The 20,208-nt window shown below is 46.6% G+C and overlaps 1 protein-coding gene across 2 annotated transcripts in view; it reads left to right on the top strand.

Annotated features, from left to right (window-relative positions):
* The window catches only part of EGFLAM (EGF like, fibronectin type III and laminin G domains), a 161,849-nt gene extending 142,974 nt beyond the window's left edge, over positions 1 to 18,875 (top strand). For both annotated transcript variants that reach the window (XM_074357268.1, XM_045518164.2), the window contains exons 19-23: positions 2,002 to 2,080; positions 5,045 to 5,188; positions 11,889 to 11,972; positions 16,355 to 16,458; positions 17,273 to 18,875. In XM_074357268.1, coding sequence (XP_074213369.1) covers positions 2,002 to 2,080; positions 5,045 to 5,188; positions 11,889 to 11,972; positions 16,355 to 16,458; positions 17,273 to 17,427 — 566 coding nt within the window. In that variant the 3' untranslated portion in view covers positions 17,428 to 18,875. The remainder of the gene's footprint in view (positions 1 to 2,001; positions 2,081 to 5,044; positions 5,189 to 11,888; positions 11,973 to 16,354; positions 16,459 to 17,272) is intronic.
* Positions 18,876 to 20,208: the final 1,333 nt, after the last annotated feature.

Consider the following 20,208-nt stretch of genomic DNA (forward strand, 5'->3'; position numbering starts at 1 on the left):
GAGCACATCCTGACCATTTCCAGGAGTCCAGGGGAACCATGACTGTTGGCCACAGGCCTATATCCATGGGTCCATGGCCAATAAGAGCGGGTACAGGCCCTGCCTGGGGCTGAGGCAAACCCAGTGAGGGTGCCGGGGTGGCACTCAGCTCTGGGAAGGGTAGTCTCAGCGCTGGCAGCCTGCAGCTGGGGGCCTGACCGCCCAGCCAGCTCCCTGGCCTGCCTGGGCTTTTGCCCTCTTACTTCTCACCCTCCCTTCTTGCCCTCCCATTTCTGTTTCTGTTCCTCCGGGTCCTCTCCCCTAGCCTCACCTTCATCAACCCCCTCTCTTTCCTCCACCCCGGGGATGCCATCCACCTGGCTCTTCCTTCTTGTCTCGTCTTCTCCTCTTTGGCTTCCATAGCCTTCTCTCCCCTCCTCTCCTTTCCTCCTCTCCCCACCATCTTTCTACTCACTCCTGCCATCTTGCGTCTTTTTTTCTTTCCTCCTTTTCTTCCTTCTTCTCCTACTCGCTTGAACCAGAGGGAGCTGGGCCGGTGGCCTGGGCCAGAATTTAAGAGACAAGGCCTGTCATTTCCGTCTCTAATAGGCCCTGCGGGTGGGTCCGCAAGCCCTCGTCCTGGGCTGGGCTGCCTCAGAGGACAATGAAGCAATTTCTTGGATAGTTACCTCGGAAATTATCTTTTAAATTTTTATATCTCTTCCTCTGCTTTTCTTTTTTTTTCTTCTTTTTTCCCTTTTGTTTTCTATGAAGAATTTGGGAGCATGCTGTGGGTGACCTGCCAACACAGGAACTTATATTTGGGGGCCCAAAGTCATTGGGTTTGTGGTTGGCTGTATCTCTGTTCTTTTCTGCTTGCTTCTTCTTAGAAGTTCAGTTGAAACTCTCCTATCACCCATAGTGTCAGTAATAACACGTTTTCTCTCCTGGGTGTGGAGTCTTTGGTTCAGTGTCTTCTTTGCCCCAGCCGCATATTTTTGTGAAACTATAATTCGTTTTATCAGCTGGTTTATTCTCTCATTTTGCACATTTCTTTGAACGTGAGATTCAGTCTACCTTAATTTCTTTAAACCACCATTTCTGGGTTTTTCTAAAGAGGAAAGAGATAATGTTATTATCTCTTTGGAAGAAATCCCCTAAATTATCCCTAATTCAAGTCACCAAACATGACTACTTAATCTATTTTTTTTTTTTTTTTTTACTGTGTGGAAGAGGGCGATTGCTCAAGAAAACAAAGTGATGAGATGTTGGGAGGAAGGAAATACGCTTCTAAAATATTAGAAAATAAAAAGAAGTGGGCTGAGGGCCAGAATTGAGGAGAGACACTCTGGTCCGTGGTCTGTTGCTCTCTCAGCTGCATGATCTTGGGCAAAACCTAGATGACTTTGTGCCTCATTTTTCCTCGTCTATTAAATGGGAATAACCAACCCTCCCCTCCCCCCTTACTCCCTGCTACCTCATGTGATTGTGGTGAAAATCTTGGGAAATGCAGCACTGGAAGGTGATCAGCAGCAAACAGTCAGAGCCTCCTGTCTTCTCCTTCACCAGTATCTGAGGTCATGGCTGGAGGGGTTCTTGGCCAGACTGGCTTCAAATAAAGAAATCCTGGTGGGTTTTGTTGGGGGACTGTTTCTTCTGCCTCCCTTGGAGAACATCTCTGGTCACCCCCAGCTGCTCCCCACATGGCCCAAGACCCGCTCTCTGACTTCCAAGAATAACTGGGCACGTTCATAGTGCAAAGGCTTCTTGGTAGTGCTGAGGCTGATAACGGTGACAGCTGGCCCCGGGGAGGGGAGACAGGGAGGCGCCAACTCCAGGCCATCAGGCCGGGCAGCCTCAAACCTGGCCAAGTGCATGTGCAGCCAAGAGGAAGAGGCTGACTAGTTGATAAATGTCCTATTTCCAGGAGCTGGCTCTCTTTGTATCTTCCTGCCACATGGTTGAGTGCTGGGGTCAAGAGAGCCACATCCCACGTAACCTCCATTTTCTGTTCTGTCTCAGCCATCACAGAAGCCATTGAGATCCCGCAATTTATCGGCCGCAGTTACCTGACGTATGACCATCCGGATATCCTCAAGAGGTAATAAGCTTCCTCAGGAACCTTCCTTATATCTTTTAGGGATCATTTCTCAATATCTTCCCCAGAGATTTTCCTTATCTTGCATGCCAAGAGATAATTCTCAAAGAAGACATGCAAAGTTAGCCACAGCCCCAAGGGGAGAAAACATACCAAATAAACATAGAAACTAGAACAAAACAAAACAAAAAAACAAACTAAAAAATGCAGGCTTTCAAACAACCCCATTACAGACAACCCAGACCCTTTCTGGTCAAAGGGCCTGGAGAGAGGGACACACCCAGCCCCTGAATCTCTAATATTCAAGCTTGGACAGCAGTGAGAACTTGGTGCTCCCAAAGGCAGGGTTACACGCGTGTGACTCCCCAGCACAGCAGTCAGCTTCCTGCTGCTCTGTGGCCAAGGTCTGCCTGGAGCCAGCAGTGTAAGGGTTCTGGTGCACCCTCAACCAGACAAACAGCTCCAAGTCCTTGTCCTACTTTGCGTCTTTATCAAGGAGGTCCGCTGTCCTCTTCAGGCTATTTCCAATTCAGTGAGAGGCTCCTCAACTCTCTTCATGTGGATACAAGAGTGTGGCCCAAGGAGATGCCCAAGTCACAGCTGTGGCTTTTAATCACAGATGGCAGAAGCCCCAGCCCTGCTCAGGAGTCCAAGCTCCAAGTCTGGAATAGCCTCCTTACACAACAAGGGGAAAATTGGCTCCAAGCAGAGCCTTCAATCGAATGAAGCTCATCTTTGACACCTTCAGTTGGTCCTCTTCTCTTTCTTTTCCTTCCCTAGCTCTCTGTAGTTTCTGGTGTGCCACCCCCACTCCATCCCCAGCACAGCCATTCTAGATTCTGTCTGTTCTCTTCAGGTTGATCGCATCTTCACAGATTCAGACAAAGCTTTAAGCCAAAGGTATCCAGTTCTTGGGGTGGAATTGGGTGGCTTTTCAAGGAACAAAACTGGTTGAGAGACCTTTTCCTGGGGCACTGAGTATCCCTAGTGACTCTGAACACACACCCGACAGACAGGGCTTTGTTTTCTCTAATACTGTGTTGTATTTATCAAGGTTGTCTTGCATGGGCCTTAGGGAAAGTGGATTCCCAGCCAAGAAATCCTCTTCCTTCTTCAGCTGTTTCTCTCCAGAGATGGCATTCAGTCCCCAGAAAGTGGGAGTGTGTGAACAGGGCCCAAGTCTCCAGCCCACTGGTACTTAGTGAGAGGCACTGGATGGTTCAGGAGAGCAGAAGGCTTTGGTGAAAAAGTAGGAGGTGCAGGGCCCCAAAGCAGAGCAGTTCAGTGGCACTTGTGTGCATACATGTAGGTGCGTGTGCATGTGTGTGAAGCTGTACGTAAAAGTCAAGTTCAGGGTCTGTTTCAGTTAGATGGCTTTGGGTATAAGTAACAGAAAACTCAGCTCAAAATGTCTTAAACATGAAGAGTATTTATTATTTCATATAACAAGCTGTCCAGATTTAGACTGGATCCTGGATTGATTAATTCAGAGAATCAATTGCATCATCAAAGACCCATCTTTCTGCTTCAGTATATTTTCCAGAGGCCATACCTTTTGTGGTTACAAGACAGCTGTTTATAAGATGCTCATTAAATGGCTATAAATCATGGCAATATCCAGTTTTAAAAAATATGACTTTTTTTAAAAGGAAAGGAATCTTTCCTAGAATCCTCCTGATAAATTTCCTCTAGCTCATTGGACCATAGTGGGTCACATGCCCACCCCTAAACCAATCACTGCAAGATAAATGGAACCATTGTGATTGGCTAGTACAAATCAGTGTATGCAAGGCAAATGAGGGACGGAAGGAACCTGGAAGGAAAGACTGGGAAAAACAGATCTCTACGGAATGGCCCAGGACAGAACTGCTCTGCACCTGGCCTGGCGGAGAAGTCAGCATTATGGACCCAGCTCCTTGCTCACCATTCTGAGACCCTCCATGCGGAGGGCAAACTTGAACTCTTCCTGTTGAGATCAGGATCTGTGAAGTCTTAGACAAAAGTCCCCTCCACTGTTCACTACTGAATGCACTCTACGGCTCCAGGCCAGGTTCGTGAGACAGATAGGGGGGTGGTACACATGACAGGAAAATGGAGAAAGGGACTTTTCCAGAAGTGCCATCTTGGTAGCAATATTAAATTATGTTTCCTCTTATCTCACCTTCTATTTAAAGACTTCATGGTTGCTTTTCTGCCTACATCAGATGAAATACTGGTCACTCTAGTGAGACTGGATCTCTGAACTGGTCTGTTCCCAAGAATTGACAAGAACACCCCTAGAACTGAGAGACACACAAGCACGTGACCCTGCTCCCAGCCAGGACCTGACCTGCCTCAGCTCCCCTCCCTTCCTCTCGGCTTCCTGTTCCTCTCCACCCGGCCTCTGTTCCAACGCCTCTTGAGGCCATTACCCCATCAAGGCGCCTTCCTTGTTTGACACTCTGTCCCCTCTCAGTCACTCCTCCTCTGTCCTCAAGGACAGTCACCTCCAGAGATGGCCATCCACAGCCATGATCATAGCCCAGAGCAGCTGCCAACTTGAATTACTCTTGGTAATTAAGGAAACCACTTCCTTTTGGGGAATAAGGAACACTTTCTCTTGGACCCTTGAGTGGGAGGACAGGAAAGAGGGAAGAGGGAAGACTGAGGTGTGTATTGGGCGTGCAGGCTGTGTCTGTGGCACTGGCCAGAGTCTGGCTAATCTGTGACTCATCAGATGCTCTCCTGTGGGGTTTCACCACACCTGGGGAGGGATACACTCCTGCAGAGTGAGTAGCTCACTTTCAGGCCCGTGGCATGACTCGTGGTGGTGACGCCTTTTCTAATCTCTAGGTAGTAAGTGTCAGAAAAGTCTGATTTTCCTTATAACTAGCTTCTCGGGGCTGGCAGGCAGAACTGGGATTACTTAGAAGTGGATGTTGGTGGAGACTGGTTGTTTAGGTGCAATTATTTGTGTATTCCTTCTAGAGTGTCAGGATCACGATCAAATGCATTCATGAGGTTTAAGACAACTGCCAAAGACGGCCTGCTGATGTGGAGGGGAGACAGCCCCATGAGACCCAACAGTGACTTCATTTCCTTGGGCCTTCGGGATGGAGCCCTGGTGTTCAGGTAACCCCTTCACCAGCTGCCTTCAGCATCACCTTGCAGTTTTTTTCAGACAGTGCAGATCATGTCAAACAGAGGGCTGCAGAGGGAGCCAGAACCCAGTCTGCTAGAGTGAACTGTTGCCTGAAGCTCTGGGTTTATATGAGGCTCCTGGTCTTTCCAGGATCCATCTCTAGAGCAGCAATTGGCCAACTACAGCCTGGCGGCCTCATCTGGCCCACCACGCATTTTTGTAAACGAAGTTTTATTGGAATACTGCCTTCCTCATTCATTTATATATTGTCTACGACTGCTTTCATGCTACAGTGGTACACTTGAGTAGTTTCAATAGGGAATGTATGGCAAAGCCTAAGACATTTATTATCAGGGCCATTTAGAGAACAATTTTGTGACCCCTGTTCTAGTATGTTACTGTCATATACTCCCCACTTACAAATTAGGAAGGAGAAGAAAGAGGACTTTGATACAGCTGAGCATGGACAGGAGTCTTCGGCCCAGTGCTCACCAGCTCAGGCAGATCTGAGGATCTAAAGTCAGGAGACCTGGCTTTATACTCTGGCTCTGCTCCCCGTTTGCTGTGGAGCCTTAGGAAGGAGAATGCCCGCTTTCCCGTCTCCCACTGCGAAGCACAGAGTCATACCTCAATAGAGCAGCCCAACATTTGGATTTTTGTAAATGTCTCTGGGATAATAACTGATAAGACAGTTTCAAAAGTTCTAACATCTTTTAAGTGAATTTAGACTGTTCTCATATTTGTCAAATGGGTAGCTATGAAGCAGTTAAAGGATTACCTGGACTTTTCCTCCCTACCAGAAGCTGGATGGGAGATGGGTGGCAGCTGGATTCCCAAGGGGCAGGGACCAGCTATTTAACATGAAAAAGCTCCTCTAGAGATTGTGATGACACAGCTTCACCTGAGGTTAGAAATAACTTACCTAGACCAGTGGTTCTTGGAGTGTGGTCCCTGGACCAGGAGCACCAGCATCACCTGGGAACTTAAAAGCACAGACTTTCAGGCCACACCTCTGACTTACTGAACCAAAAAATATATATATATACATCTCTAGGGGTGGGACCCAGCAATCTGCTGTTTCTCCAGGTGATTCTGATGCCTGCTGAGGTTTGAAAATCCTTCTCACTTTCTAGACCATTTGCTCTATGGGGGCAGGAAATTCTCTAGCTTTTCCTTCTTAAATCCCCATCCCTGCCAGCACAAGCGTTCACTCAATGATAAGGAATTAACTGGAACTGAAGTAGACAAAGGCAGGTAACAACTACAGAGAAGATGACTTAATTCTGGAGCTTGGGGGTGGGGTGGGGTCATGCACTGGGATTGCTGACAGCCAGGATTGTATAATGTACGTCTTTTCAATTTGAATAAAAGGCATTTTGAGAGGAAATGTCACTCATCCAGCATCGCGCTTGCTGCACAGAGCACTGGGTGCTCGTGACGCGATCCTATGGTGGTTGGGGACTTCGGAGAGCCGCGTGTGGTTGAAAGCTAGAGGCTGCCGGGGAGAGAGCAGCCCTCAGCGTCTCCACCCCTTTCCCCCTGGCCCCGAGGTCAGATGCTAAGCTCTTCACACCCCAGTTTCAGGCTGGCTGCCGCAAAGCCATTTTCTTGTGGTTTTCCTGTGGTTAACCTCGCCAAGGCCTCAAGTACTTGATTGTGCCCAGAAAAGGGAACTGAAACAGTAGCTCAGCCGTGGGTGGGAGGCCCAACTTCCCCCCTAAACCGCCCATGAAAACCTATTCACCAGCCACCCCAGCCGGACAGGGAAACTAGAGCTGCGCTGGGCGGCCCCGCAGCTCCCACCGGCTCTTACTCCCGGCCCTGGCCAGACCTCACGCCCCCTGGGCATCCTTCTTAAAACTTCCCTCCATCCTGACCTGTTTCTTTTGTTACCGTTTTGTTCTCAAATTTCTGAAAATTGGCCCCGGGTTTTTCTCCTCAGCCTGGCGTTCTGGCTGTGTTCTGTGTCAAGGGCGCACGGCTTAGCCCGGCGGAGGCAGACCTCTGCGCTCATTCCTGGGCTGGGAGCCCGGCATCGCTGCTTTGCTGAGTTTCTTTCCTCTGGGCGCTTATTCCCACACATCATTCCCCAACACAGAAGTACAGAGGCGCTGCGGGAGGCTGGGCACCGAGAGGAATTCGAGTGTGGCCAGTGGTTTGAATTTGGCAGCGCAGAGAGAGTCATCACTGGGGCTTGTATCGGAGGTCGGTTCCTGGCCCACTCACCCCCGAGATTCCGGTGGCGTTGGTCCCAGTGGGCGCCAGAATCTGATTGGAAGCGATCAGGAACCACGCCCTGAAAAACAGGGTCTGAAGTGATCAGAAGCCTGTGGGCTGGACAGTCAGACATGCTTGGTTCCCACGACCCTGGGATCCCCTGCAAGTTACCCGAGCTGGTAAAAGTAAAGTGTGAGTTGTGAGGCCTCAAAGAGTTCATTCACGTAAAGGGCTCCGAGCAGGGCCTGGCATATCTAGTTAATAGTGATAATGATTATCAAAATTACTATCCTTGATCAAGTGTGTTCTGTGTTCTGAAAACTCAGATGCTAACATATGTAACGGAGTTGGCACAATGTACAGACTATATAAAATGTAGCTATTGTTATTGTAATTGTCAAGAGTTATTTTAAATAAGGCCCTGCTCTTAAGCCGCTGACATCAGTGGAACGTAGAGAGTGAACTGGTCTACTGGGTGGACAAACCATTTTGGAGGTTTTGGTGTTTGATTTAGGTCCAAAGCAAGCAATAGGAAAACTAAGATGAAACAATGTAGTCTCAACTTTCTTGGCTTTCTTACTGCTCAAAGCACTTCTGCCAGAGCATAAGGAAGGGCAATGGAATTCTTAAAAACAAAAAACCTGATTTGGGTACAAGATGAAGTAAGAGAAAGGGAATCAAAACACTCAGCTGAGAGTGTGGTTTTTTGTTGTTTGCTTTGTTTCATTTTGTTTCATGATTAAATATGGGTCATAAAACCAGGTGTGTAGAAATTCTCCTGGAGATCTTTCCCACTAATGTTCCATGTGATCTTGGTGACATTTTCATGCCACAGAGAAAGGGACACAATCTGACATTAGCAAATGTCAGGCTTTACAGGAGGCACGACAGTGTAAGTGAGGATAAGTGCCACCACCTGGAGGCAGGCAAGTGGCTTCCAAAAGCCTCGCCTGATGACATTTCCTGGTGGCCCAGCCTGGTGCTCAGCCTCCTTCCTGGTTCTTCGTACTCACTGAGTTGAGTAGGTAAATGCGGACCAGGATAGCCAGATTCATAGGACATTGATAGAGAAATCAGACATGCATTTATTTGTTCATTTATTCATGCATTCATGTATCTTTTTTTTAAAAAATTGAAGCATAACTAAGTGAAGTAAATCAGAGAAAGACAAATATTATATCATACCATTTATATGTGGAATCTTAAAAAATGGTACAAATGAACTTATTTACAAAACAGAAATAGACTCACAGACATAGATATCAAACTTATGTTTACCAAAGAGAAAAAGTGGGGCAGAAGAATAAATTAGGAGTTTGGGATTAACAGATACACCTTCTATATATAAATAAATAAACAACAAAGTCCTACTGTATAGCACAGGGAACTGTATTCGATATCTTGTAATAATCTATAAAGGAAACGAATCTGAAAAAGAATATATATATCTAACTGAATATTTATATATATTTGCTGTACACCTGAAACTAACAGAACATTGTAAATCAGTATGCTTCAATTAAAAAAAAAAAACCTGAGGTGTAATTTATATAAAGTGCACACAGATTAGGTACACAACTCAATACATTTTTAAACACGCCCTCTCCCAATGAAGGCAATGGTTGCCTTCTTGGTTACTTATTATTATTTAGAAGAAAGAAATTCCAGGGTGAAGTATCAGGTGTCTGGGGAGGGAGGGTGGGTGTTATCTGGAAGGTCTGAAATCAGAGATGGGGGATTGGAGCATTGGGCCATAGACATGCCACCTGGGCCACACCCACACCTGCAGTGATGGCTGGACTCCTGTCTGCTGGATTCAGTGTTGCTCCCTTGTGTACAGTCTGACTCTCTGCATGGAGAGTGTGTTGTCAGGCGGGAGAACAGGAGAAGAAAGCCCATCCTGTATCTAAACACAACTGAAAGTTTCCCATTCACTGGATTACAATCACAGTCCAGTCTAGCCTCGCTGTAGCTCGGCCCAAGTCACTCTGATTCTGAGACCTGGGTGTTCCTGAACTTTTTGGTTACGTATTTACAGCCTGTGGTTCACTCTCACACTTGACTACTCTTCCAGCAAAGGCTGACCCCTTTAACTCCTGGTGGCGACTTTCTCCTGTTGCTCATTCCTCCGGATGTGTTGTCACTGCTGACTGTGAGCGGCCTGCAGTAGTGCATATACTTGGGGTGGTGGGATCATTTGTTTGGCTCCTACTTACCGTGTGGCGTGCTCTTTACATATGTTATCTTATCAAGTCTTCCCTACGATCCTTCAGGGATCTTATTACTCCCATTTAACAGGTGAGAAAATTTAGGCTCAGAGAAATGAAAGCAGATTGCCCAAGGTCACAGAGCTAGTAATTAGCAAGTCTAGAAATCGGGGCAGGTTAGTCTGATCTAAGTGCCCAGGCTTGTTCTGTCATCCCGCGCTGCCTCTCATAAAAGCCACACATAGTAATTCAGCTAAGTGTCTGCCAACCAGCTCTCAGCTCTGTTTTATCTTCATTCATTTCTTCCACAAGCATTTGGCTACTGAATAATGAAATCTGAAAATTCCACCTCCAGGCTGCTTTATACAAGGAGACACTTGATGTGGGAAAATTCATTAGAAACAGTGAGTTTTTCTGAGTCAGAGTGACAGCTTTGTCTCCTAGTTTGTCAAGTCACTCGAGTTCTATTCTTGGTTCAGTGTCTAAGGGCTGGGTGACTTCTCTGAGCCCCCGTTGTTAAAGAAAGGACCCACAGTGCTTTCCCTGGGGAGAGCCAGAGCTTTCTCTGCTTGCACTTTTCTCAGACTGAGTGCATGCAAGAGGTCAGTGATTAATCTGGGTTTCCTCTCCATGTGCCTATTTCTTGGCCAGTGAGCTAAAGGAGAGACATGTCCTCTTGCAAGATGAGGAGAGAGTTGTCCGGGGGAAACACATTTGCCTTCAAAAGCATGATTACATAGGCTTTATTGTATTATCAAGGGGAGATCTAGGCAGTTGGCCCAGTGCCCAGCCTAGAACTCACTAAATATTTGTTGTACTGAATTAAGTTAGAATAATTGAATGAACACTGGACTAGGAGGGATATTTCTCTCTGGTAAACAACATATCCATGTCTTCTGATACCCTTAGGATATCAGGGTATCTGGAAACTGAAATAGAAAACAGAAAACTGCTGAGTGGATCTGCTATCTGAGTAAACTGTGGTGGGGTGGTGGGGGTGGGGCAGGTAGGACACCAAGTCCTATACATTAGCTTTGGGATTTTAGGCAAATTCCCTTCATCTCTTTGGGGCTCAGCCGTCTCTGCAGTGTTTTGTCCTGTTTTGTTTTTTTGAAAAGTGAAAACACATATATTAGTTTCAGAGGGCTGCCATAACAAATCATGGCAAACTGGAGAGTTTAAAATGATAGAAATTAATTTTCTCCCAGTTCTGGAGACTAGAAGTCCAACCTGGAGGTGTTGGCAGGGTGGGTCCCTTCTGGCGTCTTTGGAGGAGAATCTGTTCTGTGGCCTCTCCTAGGTGCCGGTGGCAGCTGGCGAGCCTCGGTGCGCCTTGGCTTATAGATGTGCCATTCCAGTCCCTGCCCCTGTCTTCACAGAGTGTTCTGCTCTGCACCTCTCTGTCTCTGTGTCCAAAAATTCCTTTTTATAAGGACACCAGTCATATTGGATTTAAGACCTCCTTAACCCCGTATGACTTCATCTTAACTAATGACGTATACAAAGACCCAGTTTCCAAATCAGGCCACATTTTGAGGTTGTGGGTGAACATTAATTCTGGTGGGACACTATTCAACCCAGTAAAACACATTACAAACGATAAAGCCCATCTCGTTCTTTACACTATAATACTGTGCGTGCGGCCCGAAATAAATCAACCCTGAGGACATTATGCTAAGTGAAAAACACCAATCACAAAGAGACAGACACCATATGACCCTACTTATACGTGGTACCTAGGGTGGTCAAATTCATAGAAACAGAAAGGAGAGCGGCGGTTGCCAAGGGCTGAGGGAAGGGGGAATAGAGAGTTGTTATTTAAGGGGTACAGAGTTTTGGCTTTGCAAGGTGAAGAGTTCTGGAGATTGTTTGCACAACAGTAAGAAAGTACTTAATACTACTGAACTGTACAGTTAAAAATGGTTAAGACTATAAATTTTACCACAATCAAAAATAAAATCCAGATTTGGGGAGTAGGATATAGCTCAGTGGTAGAGTGCATGCTTAGCATGCATGATGTCCTGGGTTCAATCCCCAGTACCTCCATTAAAATTTTTTTTAATTAAAAAATTAAAAACCAGTTTTGATCATTCATGGCCTAATCTGGGAACCCAGTGTCTTTATAACATTGATTTGTGTTGTGTGAAGAAAGCTAGATTCTGAGTACCAAAGAACTTTCACCCTGAGAATCATTTGTGAGTGAGCGTCTACCTGTGCCTCAGTGCCTCACTCTGTTCTCTGTCTTATTCTCCTCCGACGCCTTTAGCTACAACCTGGGCAGTGGTGTGGCATCCATCATGGTGAACGGCTCCTTCCACGATGGTCGGTGGCACCGAGTCAAGGCTGTGAGGTGAGTCTCTGCCATAGGCGAGACAGTTAACCTTGGCCCCATGTCCTGTTCTCCACCCGTGCCTAGCATCCCCGCCTGACCCAGGCCATTCAGGCATCTTGCTACCAACTCCCCCACTGTGCCCTTCACTGATGACAGGCCAGAGAGGCTAAGCTCCCAGCTTGTCACTCAACAGAGAGCTCCTGGAGAAAGCGCTTTTTGATGGCTAAACTGGACAGGGACTTCGCCTTCTAGTGAGACCTAGATTACCTCTCACAAGATAAGATTCCATGGCAGGTGACTTTGAGGGACGCTTCAAACCCCATTATGTGGACAACTGCCCCGCTCCTTGTTTTTGGACCTTACATTACCTGAACCTTAGAAGCCGTGTGTACCTGGCCCCAGTTACACGCCTGCCCCCTGCCGGAGCTCACTCCCCCGACTTCTGATTAGTGTAGGGTAGAGCATTCCCTTCCAACTAGTTTTACTATCTATGTTCATAGCCCTAACCATATATTTTAAGAAACCAACTATCAGGCCCAAATTGAACTATATTAAAAAAAAAAAAGTCAATCCTGCCACATTTGGTGAAGGTTCCAGGAGATGAGGTGAACAGTCTTTGGCTTGGATTCCTTGAGAATTTATCATAGCACTTTCTGAGGGGCGGTCAGTGGTTGAGGCTGTGAACAAGACTTGGGAAACATAGAGCTACCATGGTCAGTTTCCTCAGCTTACGTATAGGCTGTGGTGGGAGTCTTGCTAGACCCCATTCTCTTGTCCACTCTGCCTCCTTTGGTACCCAGGATACAGGAGTCAGGATACCGAGGCAGCTCTGTGCCCATCATCTGCCCAGGTGGCCTTGAAAGCCCTTGAGAAACAATGATTTTGGTGAAGCCCCAGCTCTGACTTGCTAAAAAATGTCTTCCCATGGTGGATATTTACAGGCATGGTCTCAAATATATTCTAGAATATAAGTTAAAATGCTCATAATCCAATTCAATTCCAGGATTCTTCATACTATGTGGTTCTAAGTTCTTCATTTCTGTCTTACTCATCTATGAAAGGGCTCACACAGAAACATCCAAAGGAGTAGGAAATGTTTGACCACACCTGATTCTTATAACTCTCTTCCTGGGAACATCAGGGAATACCTGCTCTCAATTTCCTTGAATAGAAAAGGTCTATAGAACACGCGGACATTGTGGAAAGATTTTTAAACCCCCCAAATTGCTGCAGTTTGATTTATATGCATCAAGATCCACCCTGATGGGGATTCCAGGCACTTCCGAGACATCTAAGGAAACAGATGTTAAGTGACTTTCCCAAGACTGTACAACTGTTTGTGGGCAGAGCCAAGATTAGAATCCTAGATCACCCCAGCTGGGATTTCCAATGTTCTATTTTATTTTTTTTAATTTATTTTTTTTAGAAGCTACTTTATTCCCATCACATATGTATTATTTACATTCCAGTCTTTTTTTTTTAAGTTTTAAAACATTTGTAGAGTGTAGTTAGGTTTATTTATTTATTTTTCAACAGAGGTACTGGGGATTGAACTCAGGACCTCATGTATGCTAAACATGTGCTCTACCACTGAGCTACACCCTCCCCTCAGATGTCTTAAACGGATAAGGCAGGGGATGTTCCACCAGAAGAACTTCAGATGTCAGAGCATCAAGCTTGGCACCGTGAAGATGGTTTCGTAGACTTGGCTCTTACCATTGTTGTCATTAATATCTCTCCTAGTGGGTCTTTTGGTTGCAGTAAGGGCTGAACAGAAGGAACTGAGACCAGGAGCTGGATAGATAGGAGGATCCCAGCAGATACTGCAAATTGTGTTCCAGAGGAGCAGACGACCTGGAAGGGATGGTACAACCCATCTAAGCAGGAACTGGCTCAAAGCCCTGGACATAACTATGGCCAGAAGCTTTGGATGGATCCCTTAGTTCTCTGCAGCAGGCTCCAGGGTCTGAGACAGAGAAACTGATGAAAAGGAAACCTCCATGGGGAGCCTTGCTTTGTACATTGCCTTGCTCTGAGTAATCCCAGTCTTGCAGGCACCAATCCTAGCAGAAAGGAGAAAGCAAATCCTCATTTATTAAGCATCTTCAGGTTGCTGGGTATCTTACATACTTTATCTCAGTAAATATTCACAGGAACCTGGGTTTTATAATCTTTATTTTATGGATGAGAATGGTGATGACACTGATAACAGTAACAATGCTCTCTTCTACCACTCTGTGTGGAGCAGGTGTGTGTGTCAGACTGCATGCTCTGTGCTCTGCACGCATAGTCTCTGATCTCCATAACAGCCTTGGAAGATGGGCATAGTTATTTCCATTTCAGGTGAGGATGCTGAAGTTCCACAGATTCACGTGTTTATACTATGAGCCATATACTATTCCAGGCACATGAGCTACACCCCTATTGAGTAATACCAGAATCCTTGCCTTGATGGTCTTGGATTCTAGTGAGAGACCACAGACAAGAAATAATGAACGTGATGAAGAAGTACGTTACTTATTATGTTAGAAGGTTATACCATGTTTTTTCCAACTATGAGATGCCATGATTGTAAGACGTAGCCTCATTTAAGAAATAAAAAAAAATTTTGAGAATTGATGAAATAAAGTGGGAAGAAATGGAATTTTTTAGGGTAATGGGGGAAAAAGTCAGAGCAGACAAGGCATTGCCCATCACAGCCTTTAGGTATGAGATTCTGAAAAAGCATATCCGAAATGGGGAGGCAGTGCGGTCTCAAGGGTGACAACAGAGCAGGAGAGATACCTCTAAAACCCATTGCGAGAAGACTTACTATCATCAAGAAGTGAGGTTTGAGCAACAAAATTTATATCATCACCCTTCTCCCCCCAGAAAAGGGGTAGAGCCAAAAACCTCTGGAAGGTGAATGAGGGGCTAAAAGCAGAACGATTGGCTTAAAATTTTACTTAAGTTTACTTGAGGAGTCAGACCCCAAGCCCCTTCTCTACTTCATGTAGCTGCCACACTGCCCTTTCCCTACCCATGGGAAAGTAGCGAAAGTCAATTCTCTGGAGAAAGTGAAGTAAGTGTCTCGGGAACAGGTGGCACTGGGTATAACTAAACACTGGACGACGCTGTCTACACTATCTCAGTTGATCCTGGGAACTATGGGAAAGGTCCTGTGTTGAATATTAAGAACCCCATAATTCTTCCCCCATGGAGATTCCAGAGTGCAGGAAGCCAGGTCTATACCCCACAGTAAGAAGAGGAGACACTCTGGGTATCCCCCAAGGACGGGATTGAGCGAATCCCGGCACAGACCACAAAAGCCACCCTGCACACAGAGCTTCCAGACTGCTGCTTCTGCTCAACCCTTAGCCATGAAGTGGCAGCCAGGGATCACTAGGCGCTTGAAAAAGTCTTCAGTATAATAGATGGATATTGGGACAATAGATGAAACAAAGCATCTTGGAGGAAACAGAATCTATGAGTGAAAAAAAGGATTAAGACTATTCATATCATTGGAGAGGTCACAGAGGCTATTAACCCAAGAAACAAGAACTGTTTGCTATTAAAAAGAAAAAAAGGAACATTAAGTAACCAGTAAAGAACTCATTAAAAAAAAAAAAAAAAGAAGAAGAAGAAGCCTGTCTGGTTTTTGGAAACCATCTTTAAAAACGGCAAAGTCCCTGCCACAGATAAGCACCTCCACCCTGCTGTCCTCAGAGTCACTTTGGGTGATTCTGTGGGTCCTTTAGAAACTTCTAAGTCATTCCTTGACCTCCCCTAGAGTAACCGTCTGCCTGCAAAGACTGCTGCATTGGCTTCCCATTGTGCTTAGAATGACATCCAAACTCCCCAGGTGTCACCAGGTCACCACCACTCCTCCCCTTAAGTTCTTTCCTGGTTCCCTCTCACCTTCAAGACAAATTCTAATTAAACTCTTTCTGCCCTTCACCAGCAGCTTCCAGCTTCCTCTTTTACTCTGTTTCCACCTCCAGAACTCTCTCTGCTCAGTCTGTACCAAGCCCCTTGTGTCTTCTCTCTTTGTCGTTGCCACTTCTTGTTTGCATTAGCCTCCTCCTCACCTGACTTACCTACCCAGCCTTCAAAACACATCTCAGACGGTCTTTTTTTCAAAGCTTTCCCTGGGCGTCTCTCTCCAATGGAATTCCTCTGCCCCCCGGGCATTCTGCTGCCAGAAAGTGGTGACAACTGTTGTCATTTACAGTTTGATTTTTTGGTTTGCCTCAGGAATTCGGGTGAGGTTTTTGTTTTGTTTTGTTTTGTTTTTTTAGTTTGTTCCATTTTTGCAGCTCTATCTTTTAGTATAGTGCCTGGTGCTTAGTGAGGACTTGAATACATTTTAATTGAAATGAGTGATTGATTGAATGACGCTCCAAAAATGGTGGTTTTTACAGGGATGGCCAATCAGGAAAGATAACCGTGGATGACTACGGGGCCAGAACAGGCAAGTCACCTGGCATGATGAGGCAGCTCAACATCAACGGGGCTCTGTATGTGGGTAAGTGACCTTGACCTTGGAGCAAACCGAAATTATGCCAAGGCTTTTTCTTGTTGGTCCTCCCTTTGTCATGCTGGGGCTTCCCAAAGCTCTGCGCCTCACTGGATCAGGCAGATACTTGGAAATCAGGAAGCTCTCCACATACTCTGTTCTTCCATTTGCTGAACTTCTGACTCATGGCTGAGGGGTCAGGAAGCACTTAGATGCTTTTGTGCTGTGGACTGATCCACCAGGAAAACCCCGCTTTCCTTGTTTATAGAACAGGAGCCTGCTAAATATAGCTTCTCAAATTCTCCCTGAGGAAGGAGCATCTGTCTCTCCAACCCCTGTCGGAATTCGAATAAGTGGTACTTTTGTAAATAGCTTAGAACCCACTTGTGTAGACATGTAAACATGAAAAGATACCTCTCTCCATATGCTACTTCCTAAAAGTGAACTTCATAGAAAGCGTTCAACAGCATCACTGTATTTTCTTTTGGTTTAAGATGACCCTACCTTTAACTACATACTACATTTTGTTGACCTTACACAACATTTCAGAATTTACCAGGTACTATTTGGTTTGAAGTAGTCAAAGAGGTCAGAAATCACATAGGAGGCAAATATTTATAGGCTCTGGTTATGTATCAAATTGCTCCAAGTCAACATTTTCCTTCAAGAATAATTATAGATCAGATGTGATGTACTGAGTTCTGTGTACCACAGCCTTATTTATCCTGTCAGCCAAGGAATGCCTTGGTCAGTAGACATTTTAGTGTCCTAGAGAGACATCCTCCCCTCTGGCTCACCCCAACTCCCTCTTGCTTCCTGGCAGGTGGGATGAAGGAAATTGCTCTGCACACTAACAGGCAGTACATGCGAGGCCTCGTGGGCTGCATCTCTCATTTCACCCTGTCCACCGATTACCACATTTCCCTCGTGGAAGACGCCGTGGATGGGAAAAACATCAACACTTGTGGAGCCAAGTAACACCAGCTGGCCTTGCCCGAGGGACAGAGCCTTCTATCCTGAGCATCCCGGGGGCCCCAGGACCCTGCCTGATGCCACACACAGAGGCTCGGGGACCAGGTGTGCTTCCTCTCATCCAGGAGCAAGTACACCCTGATGCGAAACTAGGACCAAGACAGGAGTCTCTGTGTGGCCTTTCCTGCTGATACTCCACGGGCCAAACCCAACGGAATACTCTGTAGGCAGCATCGGATTTTGTCCATTGAATACATAGTGGCTGCCAGAGATCACTCATTGAGGCGAGTTTCCGAGCTTGTCTGCTGTAGCTCAATGACTGTGTTGTGATTCATAGTTCGGAAAAAAAAAAAAAAAAAAAAAAAGAGAGAGAGAGAGACCCAAATGGCAGTATTAAAGACCTTCTCTTCTCTCCTGACTCATGACACTCTTCCTGCCAGCAGAATGACTGTAAGACCTTGAACCTCGAATTTCTCACCTTGGCCCATGAATTATTAGGATTAACCCCTTCCCCTCCTCACTGGCTGATTCAATGTGCTCTGACTATTCCGTGAAAATAAGGATGAAGGGAGACTAGAGATAGAATCACAATTATCAACCTGCCCCCTAAAGCTGACCTTTAATGAGAAATCCTTACTTTTTATAATGTACGTCTAACAAAGTGGGCACCGTGATTTTCTAGCTGTCCTTTTGTATGTGTATATTTTTATAGCCACAGATTGTCCACACGGTATACTTTTTGCAAGTTTGGGTGGATGACCCTGAATTCTTTGCACACTTCCTAGGAATTTTCTCCCAAAGGAGACTGGTTTGGGGCCCTTTGGGGTGTCAGTGGAGCTGAGGAGGTAACTTGGGGTGGGCACCTTGGGGAGCTGACCGTTCTCCCTTGGTTGTTGATGGCTCAGGGAGGTGAATATAAAGCTTCCAAAATAAGCCAATGAAGAGGCACATGTGTTACCAAAGTGGGTTTTAAGAGAGGGGGGATGTCTGTAGTAAACTTGAATAAAGGAGTTGAAGAAGGCTACAGCGCGCTCAGGAAGTCATTCGCCACGTCCAGAAATGGACCGAATACAGTCCGTGTTTTTCAGGCTGTGCTGGGGGTGCCCTCAGCCTGGATTGAGCATCTGGGCAAGAACTAGAGAAACGGGGCTGCTTGCTTCTGAGCCATCGGCTGTGCCCCTTTGCCAGTCATGCACATGAACCTAGGGACAGCTGGCCTGTTGGCAGATCCCCACGACAGGACTTGGAAAGGGAAGGGTGAGATGAACGCGGCCACCAGAGAGGAGGGAAACGGGATCCAGCTCACACAAGAGCCTATAATTAGTCCCGTCCTGACTCTCTTCTTGTGTGTGCAGCAGGTGTTCAGAGAAGACTTGGAGCTCTGTGCCAAGCACCTCTAGGCACATTAAGAGTTCTAGAAAATGAGTAAATAAATTAGAGATGGTCACCTTGGGCTTCAGCTTTCTGCCTCCTGTCTTTGGGACCCTTTGACAACCAGGATCCTTCCTCCCAGAACACTAACAGTAACAACAACAACAATAACAGTAATAATTCATCCTGTCCTACACAGGCCCCCTCGCGAGTGCAATGTACAGAAAGCTACGTGGTTGAAAGTGGATTTTACCACCTGCCCACCACCCTCACCTCCACATCAGTTCCTAGGGGACACCTCCGGCCAGGGCTTCCCGAGATCTAATGCAGGTGCTTTCACAACTCCAATTGATTCACATTTTGAATCAGTTACCTCCAGCCAAAAAAAGTCATTGTGATTTTAGCAAAATATCCCACTGAGCTGAAGCCAGAAGAGTTGTGTTGTGGATACAATGTCTTTCCCACATATGTTATCCAGAGAAAAACACAATCACCATGGGAGGTGGTGAGGGGGTGCCAGGAGGGTGTACTGGGATGGATGAGGGTGCTGACCCATTTTCCCCTTGTTGGGTTGCAGAAGGGGCTGGAAGGGGAGGGGTGACGCATGATAAAGTCAAGGTAGTAGAGATCCTGCCGGTGACAGGGCAGCACAGTAGGGGACCCAAGAGGAGCTGATCACATGGGAGGCTCAGTGTGGGAGAACAGGGTGAGGGACAGTATATCCCCAAGCTCTTTCCCCTTCTCAGTGGCCAAAAATCAGGAGACGTGGGATGAGTCTATAGCAGAGCTGGCTGTGAGGGTATAAACTTGTCCTGAAGCTGAGGGATGAGACGTGGGTTCAGATGGGCAGGCGGGCTGAGAACTCAGCCTGGTTTTGTGGGTCCCCCAGTTTCCTCTCCAAGTGTATCTGCTATCTATTGCTGCAGCAAAGCTGCATGACAAACAACCACAAAACCTCAGTTGCATACCACAAGAACGGTTCATTGCTTACATGCCTGGAGTGGGCACTCTGCTGATCCAGGCTGGGCTTGGTGGTTCTTCTGGTCTCGGTGGGACTCGTTCCCATGGGCTCCCATAGCATGGCCTCGGCTGGGTTGGTGAGGTAACTTGTGTCTGCTCCAGCCTCCTCCTGGAACCAGTGAGCTAGCCTGACATGCCCTTCACGCGACCACGGAGGAGGGTCAGGGCGCTGGAATCGCAGTAAAGGCCTTTTACAGCCTAGGTTTGGAACTGCCTCGTGTCACTGTTAGTCAAAGTCCACACATTCAAGAGATGAAGAAACAGACTGTACCTCCATCATGGGAGGAACTGCAGAGTCTCCTGGCACTGGGCATGGACACAGGGAGGGGGAAGCCAGGCCCGTGGGTGCCATCAATCCATCACAGCAGGTCCCGCGCTGTTGAGGGAAGTGGGGCA

This window comes from Camelus bactrianus, chromosome 3 (genome assembly GCF_048773025.1).
Source record: "Camelus bactrianus isolate YW-2024 breed Bactrian camel chromosome 3, ASM4877302v1, whole genome shotgun sequence".
Classification (NCBI taxonomy): domain Eukaryota; kingdom Metazoa; phylum Chordata; class Mammalia; order Artiodactyla; family Camelidae; genus Camelus; species Camelus bactrianus.